Below are 10527 nucleotides of genomic sequence, written 5' to 3'. Positions count from 1 at the left end.
TGCCATCTTCGTCCTATGTAGGTTGCAGGTAAGAAATACCAGATATGATGGTTGTTGAGTGTGGACGATGGAGAAAGAAAGAAGATAGACATCAAGTGATCTCTGAGGTTTTTCGATGACCTCATTGCTATAGAGATAATATAAGATCTATATAATTAATGTTTTCAAATCGAGTAACAAGAGACAATCATGGGTTGTCACCCACCTAACATACTACTACTACATCACATACGGTTAGACCCTAGGCCCTAGAGTATTCTACGGGGGCGTTTACATACGGCGTCTACATACATGCCCTAGCACACTCTCTCAATCTCAACGTGTCTCTCGGTCTCGGTTCGATTGCAGTTATCAGTGTCTGTCCTCTCCCCCTCCTCGCCGTCCCCGTTCCCCTCGTTCTTCAGGCTCCTCCCCTCTCCTCTCCCCTCCCCTCCCCTCCCCATCGCTGGTAAGATCACGCGAGGAGCAAATCTCATACCCTATCCATCCCGAGGCCCGGCAGATCTCTCCCCGCTAGCCGCCCACCGCCGCGCCCTACATCCGCCTCCCGCCGCCCGCCTCAATTCCGCCCGCCGACCGCCGACCGCCTCAGCCCCGCCCGCCCTCGCCGTCCCCGTTCCGTCCAGTTCTTCCTCGTCGGCGCATCGCGTTCCTGCCTTCTCCCTCCACCCCGTACCGCCGTCCTTGTTTTCATTCGTTTCGATGTGTGGGGTTTGATTTTATCCGGCGACTGGTTAAGTCCCGCTGAACCTCACGACCTCTGGGTGTGCCGCCGCGCACGCCCGGAACGCCGTCTAGATCCGCCCCTGGTGCCAGGGGTCGTCGGAGGGGTTTGGACCTGGGGAGATGACCAGTATCTCCACGAACCAGTTCGGCTCCGGCGGCAGCAATGGAGGGTCTGCCTCCAGGCCGCACGGCAGGGATATTGTGGTTTGGACCGAAGAGATGAATGAGTATCTCATCGACTCGCTCCTGCACCAGCAGGATATCGGGAAAAGGAGCGCCGAGGGCAGGTTCATGACCGTCGCTTATGAGAGCGTCATCACCGGGGTCGGCGAGAGGTTCGGGGTGGGGATCGACAGGTCCAACATCAAGAACCGTCTCAAGCATGTCAAGGACATGTTCCATGAATGCGAGAACCTTTTCGACAAGGAGAGCGGGATTAAATGGAACCCGGCAACCCGGAGGTTCCACGCCGACCCTCAAGTCTGGAGGGAATTGATTGAGGTCTGTGTGCCACTGATCAAGCATATATATATGTGTGTTGCCAAGCTGATATAATTTCTTTTGCTTTGATCTTGTAGAAAAAACCAGAAGCCAAGAAATGGATGACGAAGACCATTGACCATTACGATAGGTTATTGGAGTTATTTGGTAAGGATAGGGAGAGACGACCTGCTTTTGAGAACTCGAAAGGTCCTTCGAAAAAAAAGGCGCGAATAGAACCACCAAAGGATAGACCTCAACGTCAACAGACGTCATCAAATGGCTTTGAGTTAGCGATCGTCCAAAGTTCAAATCAAGTAATGGATAAAAATGAGGTATCGATCCCTGAAGCTGAACAGTTGTCAACCAAATAGTGCATGTTATTTTGTTATGGTTGCTGATCAAAGTAAGCTTAGCATGGTGTTGGTTTCAGTGCCTAACTTTAGGTTATCACTTTCTTAGGCAAACCACCAATGTTTGTTTCATCGCTAGGTTTGTGGTCTACCATGTTTCCTTAGGGCTATTGTCACAATTGTGTGACGTGTGATTTGGTTGCCGTAGTTAATATGGCAAGCCATGATTTGCCAAACAACAAATGTGTCAATGTTGGCTAGGACTAAGCAGGACTTGAATCAGGGTCTTTTGCTTACTGGATGCGTATGGGAATATCAGAACATGGATAAATGGAAGCGCACTAAGTTATGCCTTTTAGCTTTATGGTGTGACTTCTCTCATAATCTACACATTCTTGTGCCATTCTGGTACAGTTGCCTGCTTGTACAATAAGTTGTTAATTTGTGAACCTATTCACTCGGGCAAGGTAGCTATTTGAATCGGCCTGTTTGTGTTTCTATATTTGAATATACTTGGTAATTAAGATATTCTCCCATGGCACTTTCTACTTGTGAATGAATTCGCCCTCTACCCCTAGAAATGAAATTTTACCAGTATTGTTCAGCAGAGTGATACACTTACATAACCTTAAGGCCCTGAATAACAACTTACTTGCTTCCATTATATTTGTATTAATCTTAATGGAGTGAGTGTTATAATATATCTCTGCTTTATATGGGGAAAAGTGTATTAAGAAATCTGAACCAGGGTAACTGTGTCCTAGTGGTAAATGAAATAAAACTTCCTTTTCTCAACAGCAACGTATGAATTTCAAGCATTTTCTTAACATGATTTCTTGGAAAACGTAATATTGGGAAAGTTCTATCTTAATATCTCCCGAGTTAAGTAGAATTTGAGCTGTGCATTGATTAGATTCTTGTTCCTTTCAGCTACCTGATGATGTGGTAGAAGAAAATAACTTTATTGGGGAACTCGATTTATCAGAATTGTGCAAAAGTGAGAATGGCCTTGTTGCCATACCTGTTCATGCTAATGCATATGGCAAGGGTTTGCCCTATGCTCCTGAAAATTGGCCATCTCCTGGAGATCAGTGGCAGTGGAAAGTGGGGAACAGAATTGCTGCAGGTGGTCACTGGATTGACAGGTAAATGCTTTTGTCAAGGCCTTAATAGGTTAGATCCAAATTTCAGTAGTCTTGCCCAAGCAAAAAATGCAGAAATTCGTAGAGAGGGTTAATTTCTCAATTTAGCTTTAGCATATTGACTTATGTTGTGGATTTGACTTTGTACAGATATCTTGCCCCGCCCTCGCGTTTTCGTGATGCTACTGGTAAAAAGACATCATTCACAAGTAGAATAAAAGTTGGAGAGTTTATCAAGAGCAACTTTCCAGATGTTGAACCTAGCACATTTTTCTCTATGTTCATATGGAAGATTCCTGCTACTGCAGGAGGCGGGATTCAAAGAGGTTAGACCTTAAAACCACTGTAGCGTGTAGCATCTAATGAGTAATGGGTGCTTCTGTAAACCAATGCATATGATTTTTGACCTCTCCAGAGCCATTTCTTCTATGCCGGTCCTTTTTTTTCTATGTTTGGCCACCCTTGTGACTTTTTTTTGGAAGAAATTTAACTTGGTAGCACTAGTTACTATACATACCTGGGGTGTGAGGTTCTTTTATTCTCTTTTCTTGTATCTACTAAATAACTTCCTTGAATGTACACAGTATTCACCTCGGTTCTTGTATGTCAGTATTAGCTTTTATTTTATATCTTTATGTTTTCGGTGGTTTTGTTTCATAAGTGAAGCCTGTTGTTTTCCTGCAAGAGTATACGGTTCTGTTACAACTAGCACGTTGCAGCAGCTCCATACTATGCATGTCCATTCCATACTTCTATGCTTCATTGAATCTTCACCATTGACTTTGTCATTTACCACTTAGTAGACGTCTTACTGATAAGATAATCCATTGACACGACATTTCACTGTATATAAAGGATAACAACATGAGTCGGCAACATTACCTATGGAATTACATGGGAAATAATGAAGATAATGAGTATGAGGGTCGCGTGACGTGTTGTTACGCATTCCACATCTGCAATTGCTATTATGCATTGAATCTTCTTTTTACAATTATGTCTATTGTGCAGCCTAATAGCTGTACCCATATAAATTTTGAAAACGGTCCTTTTTTAGGTCTATGGCTAACCGGGGAATTTCTTTAAGTTCAGTCAATTTTCAATAGATGCACATGTGTGATTTTATTATGTATGTACATGTATCAGGATTAGTTTTTATCCCATTTGTTTTTACATGTCTTGTTGGGCCCAGGAAATTACGAGGTGGCTGAGCTGGGCTTAAAAGGTTGCTGAGCTGTGTATATTTCAGCAATTTTTCCTCAGTGTGCGCTTGAACTGGACCTGGGCTAGAGTCCTCATAGCCCTGGCCCACCCTTGCTTGTCAACATGTCCATATATAGCCCGTGCCCTAGGCCCGCCCTTGCTTGTCAACATGTCTGTATAACTTATCTCTTCCTCAAATCCCAAACCCTAGCCGCCACTCTAATTCTTACATCACAACACTAGCCGCCACTCTAATTCTTACATCTCCTTCCAGCCTACCACTTCTAGTGATGGTTCCCTTCTCCTTCAACTTTTTGTGGCACAACCAATTGAAGCGGTGGCGCTTTCCGTCCCCCGCTCCCCTTGCGCAGAGTTATGCTCGCGCCCTTGTCTTACCTGTCGCTCTCTACCCAAGTGACGGTGAGCTTTGTTCTCCCCATTCAAGTGGTGGTTTTTCCCAATCCTAACTCACATAAACGGAAGCAAATCATTTCTCCTCATCCACGACTGTCATTTAAACATGGCATCTGGATTTATCTTCTTCTTTATTTTTCTTTTTTAGTTTTCTTCATATGTAACCTGGAGAATGCACGAGGATTTGTCTAGTAACGAAGTGGCATGACATAATAAAAAAAATAATTTCATCATTTGATAGGCTGATTCGTAGTCTTCATGCTAAAAAAGAAGAATCATCATTTCTACCGCATTTGCATATTTGCTGCTATTTCAATGTAGATTGTTCATTTTGTGCAGTTTTGTAACACCTTAATATGTCCAGGAACCCTTCAAGTGGAACGCGTTGAACCTGAAGATGACCTGGCGGATCCTGATGGACCATGCAAGGCTCGGAATAAGGCGTGCAATCTTGGGAAAGAAGGGTTTATTGAATCATCACCAGCAGGGAATTGTGACATCTGCTGCGTACATCCTGATTTCTGTCGTACATGCTGTTGCATTCTCTGTGGCAAGTCTGTTAACGATTCCTTTGGAGGTTATAGTTACATCAAGTGTGAGGCAGTTGTGGTAGAGAACTACATCTGTGGGCATCTTGCCCACCTTGACTGTGCTCTGAGGATTTTCATGGCTGGAACTGTTGGAGGAAGCATCGGGTTGGATGTGCAATATTACTGCAGGCGGTGTGACAACAAAACCAACCTGATGATGCATGTGGAGAAACTCCTGGAAACATGTCGCTCTGTTGGATCAAGGAGTGAGATTCAGCCAATCCTTAATATGGGCTTGTGCATCTTGCGTGGTTCAAGACAAGTGCAAGCGAAAAGCTTGGAGGACTATATGGCATCAGTGATGGCAAAGGTGAGTGTGATGTATAGGTCTCATTAGAATAGTTAGGTACCATGGTTTGGTTAGTATTAGTACACCTCTGATTGGTGCTAATACTGCGCACGGTGCACAACTTTGTTTTCAGTAGTCCAAGACTATGGTTTGACAGTGTATTGTTTAATGCAGGTGAATAATGGGGTTGATCTTGCTGAAATATGGAATATGGAGGATGGTGATGGCATGTCAATACTGAATGCAGGTAAACTTATTGTTTAGTGCAATTAAGAGAACATTGAGGGTGAAATGCTTTTGTGGGATTTTAGATAATCCTAAAAGGTCCCAACCTAGTTGTAATGGTTGGGACATCTGGTGGTCAACATAATTCCAATAAACCCAAACTCTGTAGATTATGCAGAAATTGTAGGATCATGATATTCAAACCCATCTGAGGTTTTTCCTACACACATCATATTTTACTTGGACAAGTAATGCTTTGGTAGCTTATGTAAGTTGCAACTTGCTGATTTTAGTATTTTCTGTCATACCTGTTCTTTCTTTTCTGCTGTGGAAATGATTTAATCCTTATGTTTATTGTAATCTTGAACAACCTCAATTATGTCATGTGTCAGAACGTTGTAGAACTCAAAGAACAGTTTGTATCTCTGGTGTTCTGTAGTTGTTGCTTCACATATTGCTTGTCCATAACTGGGTTCTTTTCTTCTTATGGCTCATGCAGAAGAAAGTTCCCCACCTATTGCTGGTGTCACATTGCTAGGGACTGAGCCACAGTACCCATATCTGACTGATCCAATGGTTGATAATGAGCTGCAGAGGGCTGCCGAAAGTGTTCCAATTTTCATTACTGGTGATCACACCGAGATGTCTCTCAAATTTGAGGATGAGATAGATAATTCCCTTCTAGAACTGAAGAAATCTCAGGAAGCAGAATACAGGCTGGCTGAGCAGAAGCTTTATTCTCAGAAAGATTATGTCCTCAGCCTGTATCGTCAGCTTGAGTCAGACAGGTCCCAGCTTGCAGATCCTAACCCCTTATCCGACATCTCGCGCTACAGCGTGCTTCTCTCCAACATTACTAACCGAGTGGAGCAAGTGAAGCGCGAGGAGGAGAAGTTCCAGACTATGCTCAAAGTCTCCAAAGGGTTCCGCAAAGCACCGGCGAGCGTCAAGGAGCACTTTGGTTTGCCACCTGCGGAGTAGCTCGAAGTTTGACTAGCTTGAACTTAGATACCATAGTTTACCCTGAACTGTACATTGGGTATGTCTCTTGTGCTGTTGTACTGTTGTATACCCATCTCCGACAAAGGTGCTGCTCTCTCCAGGGCGCACCGTCAGGCTGCTGCTGCTCTAGGAACAGTCCCCCAACATCTGAATCACCAGTTTCAGACTTTAATCGTACATTCAGTTCAGTGATGACTATGCTGGTAATTTGTGTTTATTCTGTGATTTGTCGACATGATGGTGCCACCAAGTTACAGGTTGCTGCTATCGCGACCGCGAGATGAGGAAACTTTGGCAACCTAGAAAAGAGGAGGCTATACCCCTTTCCTGCATTTGTTGCTTCAGTTGCGGGTTCCCCTGATGTCTATCTTGGAATTGTGTTATGTAGGATTCATTCGTGTAGCTGCTATGCTAAGTGATTTTGATTCATCTCTCCTGTCGTTTATTTGCTAGCGTGCTGGAGATTTAAGATTTTTGTAAATTTTAGGCAGCGAAGAGTTGCTAGCAAATGGACGTTTATTTGCTAGCGTGCTGGGGATTTAAGATTTTTGTAAATTTTAGGCAGCGAAGAGTTGCTAGCAAATGGATGCAGATGTTCAAGTCCCTTTGAACAAAGAATAACCTTAGGAATTTATTCCCTAGAGGCATTTGGATCATAGGAACGATGCTCATATTAGTCTTTTTATGTTTCCATTTTACGCTGCCATCATTGCAAAATTCTTCTTTTCTATGTAAACCACATTTCTTGATTTCTTATGCGCTGCAATCCTCCTTTTCACATTTTCTTTCCCAAACATTTTTTTGTTATTTTTGGATTTCCATTCCTTCGATCTGTAAAGGCCTCAAGGTGTTGTTTCAGACCAAAAGTAGCTCATAAACCTCTGAAATTCCAACAAGAATTTTGGAAGAAAACTGTAGTTCTTGGGTAACATGCCACTGTAGCTCATATCTTGTGGTTTTCTGTTCTAGGCCTCATTCTGTTTGAAGGGTTTTTATAGGAAAATCGTAGGAACAAGGATTCCATAGGAAGAATTCTTATAGATGCATTTGGTTTGTAGGAAACGCGTACGGAAATATCATAAATACCATTTATTTCCTGGTGTTTTTGGAGGAATCTACACATCCATTCATAGCTCATTTTGTGAGTAGAAACTAAGTAAGACAATTCCTCAGGATGGCATGTGCCATCCTATCAAATTCCTATACTGCTCCTAATTCTGACATTTTGGTTTCCTCCAAACCGAACGAGGCCTAGTGCTCTTGAATTCCCATGTTCCAAACATGATTGAAGTGTGTCTGAGCAATGCTGTCAACCAACTGCAGTGATCAACCAACTCCAGCAAAATTGCACTGAAATTCTACCGGATTGTATGTTCAAACATAATGCATTCATACAAGAAGTACCGTGATCAGCCACTAATCAACGAGCAATCCGATGAAATAGCAGACAGCAGACATCACTACAGCCAAAAGAACACGGGATATTCCTAACAATCTCACAGGAAATGAGACGACCCAATGTAAAGCTAAAATCACCCTGTCTGCAGGTCAAGTTGGCTTCGTCTGGATCCCGCCGGCGCCGCCATGGAACCGCTTCTTGCACAGCTTCCGCCGCGCCCGTTTCACCATTTCCGAGCACCTGGACGCCAGCAGCTCTACAGTGGCCGGCAGCAGCCGTGTCCCCTCGAACAGCACGCTCCTCTGGTACTCCAGCACCCACGTCTGTGGTTCCAGCAGCACCGCCGCTGCCCTCCGGCCCCGGTAGCTCCAGGAGCTGCCGTTGCTCGCCCTCACCGTCGGCAATACGCTCCCGTCCGACCACTGCAAACAAACAAACACAAGACGGGCGTGGCTTTTAGCTAGCTGCTACTGGTGGTTTTGGTGATGAAGTAAATTTTGGAATTGACATTCTGCCGATTACCTCGGTGACCTTGCCGGAGAGGACGGTGATGTGCCGTGTCGAGAGCGTAGACGGGAGCAGGCCGGAGGTCCGGAGAGGGCTCCCCCAGACGCTGACCTCCTCTGCCGCCGACTTGTACAGTGAGCAGCGCCAATGGAACAAATGCTGATCATTCTGCAAGCAAAAGAATTCGTCAATGAGGAACTGTCTCTGCAGCCAAGATTCAGCAAGTTGATTGACACGCAAGAACGGCGAACCTGCTGGAGGCGCCAGACGGAATCCTTCGAGCTGCAGTTGGAGAACCTGCCGGCGCCGACGAGCTGCCCGACCCCTCGCTCCAAGAAGCGCAGTCTGTGGCCCAGCTCGGCAGGCGCAAGGCGCGCCTCGTGGCCCAGCCGCGCGACGGCCTCCGGCGACAGCTTGGGGCCGAACCCCCTGGCCGCGACCTCGGGGACGAGCCCCGTGTCCACCCACAGCAGGAGCAAGAACCCAAGAACCGTCAGCGCGTAGAGCGCCCAGTCGGGCGACGAGGACCTCCGGGCCTTGGCGGCCGCCGCGTCCCGCCTCGACTTGGCGGTGGAGCGCAGCGGCGGCGTCCACGGCTCGGTGACTGCGGACCCGGGCGTAGTGCCGCCGTCGCGGGCGAGGAAGAGGGAGCGCGTCCCAGGCCTCCGGTCCCTGGCGGCGGCCGCGAAGCAGCGGCGCGCGGAGGCGGCCTCGGGCGGGAGGAGGTCCCGCGTGGCGTTGATGCTGGCGAGGCAGATCTCGCAGGCGCAGTTGGCGTCCTTGCGGCAGCCGGAGTAGTATTCCCTTCCGCCCTCGGCCCCGCCGCCGGCTGGGCGCGCCGACGGGACGAGGTAGGCGGGCGCGGGCGTCCGCAGCGCGGGGTCGGAGTTGGAGGAGCAGGAGGAGGCGGTGGAGCCGGGGGTCACGGTGGTGGGGGTGGAGCTGGGGGAGGCGGATCTCCTCGCCATCGTGGTCGCCGCCTTCCCGCTCGCGTCCATGGATTGGGGCTCGGGGCGGGCTGGCCGATTTGTGGGCTTTGGGTTGGGGTTATGAGGGGAGGCGGCGGCGGCGGTTGGATGGGGATGAGAGGGAGAGGGGGAGGGGTTCGAAATTTGAAGTGGGCGGAGGGAGGGGAAGGGCCCAACGGCATCCGCGAGTAACGGTCGATTCGAACCCGAGTTTCTCACTAGTTTCTTTCCTTAAAAAGCATCTTCAACACCCGTCCAACCTACACCGCGTTAAAAATCAGTTTAGAACGTCTCGTTCGTCTGTTTTGACACGGTGACCAGCGCTGGCTTCAGCAGGCGCGCTAAGATGCAGCGTGCGTAGCTCTAGCAGACGCGTTAAAATGCAGCGTGCATGCTCTCGCACAATACATAGATATACATAGATAGATAGATAAACGATACATAGATATTTCACAATACATAGATAAAACGATACGGGTGCAACTAAATAAAAAACTACGGTGCAACTAGAACCTACTCGGAGTCGTAATCATCATCATCCTTCGTGTCCGAGGTATCGAGCCAAATGTCATCCCAACATTCATCGTCACTCCCGAAGAACGACGTCCCACCGGCCTTGATGACCTCGCAATGCGATATGGCCAGTGCCTTGCGCCGACGCCTGTGATCCCGCACCGCGCGGCGCCTTGCCGTCCTCTCCGCCCAGAAGGCGTTCTCGGCGGCGACTGATACGTCTCCAATATATTTATAATTTTTTATGATTCCATGCTATTATCTTGTCAACTTTGGATGTTTTGTATGCATGAATATGCTATTTTATATTTTTTTGGGACTAACCTATTAACTCAGTGTCAAGTGCGAGTTTCTATTTTTTCCGTGTTTTTGACCCTTTTCAGAGAAGAATATTAAACGGAGTCCAAACGGAATAAAACCCGCGGAATGATTTTTTCCGTAACAGAAGATACGCAGGGAACTTGAGAACCAAGGCAAAGGACCCCGGGGGAGGTCACAAGCCCCCTATACGCGGCCTGGGGGGGGGCGCCTACCAGGCTTTTGGGCCCCACGTGGCTCCTTTGCCCTACTTCTTTCGCATATAAATTTCCTAAAAATCCAGAACCACCAGAGAGAGCCACGCAAATACTTTTTCGCCGCCGCAAGCTTCTGTCTCCGCAAGATCCCATCTGGGGGCCGTTCTGGTGCCCTGCCAGAGAGGGATTCGGACACGGAGG

At 47.2% G+C, this 10527-nt stretch overlaps 2 protein-coding genes across 2 annotated transcripts; one reads left to right on the top strand and one right to left on the bottom strand.

The window, feature by feature from the left end:
- Positions 1–311: 311 nt before the first annotated feature.
- LOC123452205 lies at positions 312–6631 on the top strand. Its single transcript, XM_045128816.1, has 7 exons — positions 312–1227; positions 1305–1541; positions 2490–2704; positions 2852–3027; positions 4683–5218; positions 5372–5444; positions 5922–6631. Exons 1-7 carry the CDS (start codon positions 847–849, stop codon positions 6401–6403), a joined length of 2100 nt encoding a protein of 699 aa, XP_044984751.1. The 5' UTR covers positions 312–846; the 3' UTR covers positions 6404–6631.
- Positions 6632–7769: 1138 nt separating this feature from the next.
- Positions 7770–9393, bottom strand: LOC123398332. Its single transcript, XM_045092811.1, has 3 exons — positions 8582–9393; positions 8346–8498; positions 7770–8245 (listed from the first exon to the last, which is right to left on the bottom strand). Exons 1-3 carry the CDS (start codon positions 9326–9328, stop codon positions 7973–7975), a joined length of 1173 nt encoding a protein of 390 aa, XP_044948746.1. The 5' UTR covers positions 9329–9393; the 3' UTR covers positions 7770–7972.
- Between the last annotated feature and the right edge of the window lie 1134 nt (positions 9394–10527).

Source organism: Hordeum vulgare, chromosome 5H (genome assembly GCF_904849725.1).
Source record: "Hordeum vulgare subsp. vulgare chromosome 5H, MorexV3_pseudomolecules_assembly, whole genome shotgun sequence".
NCBI lineage: Eukaryota > Viridiplantae > Streptophyta > Magnoliopsida > Poales > Poaceae > Hordeum > Hordeum vulgare.
This window is presented reverse-complemented; position numbering and strand designations above follow the sequence as displayed.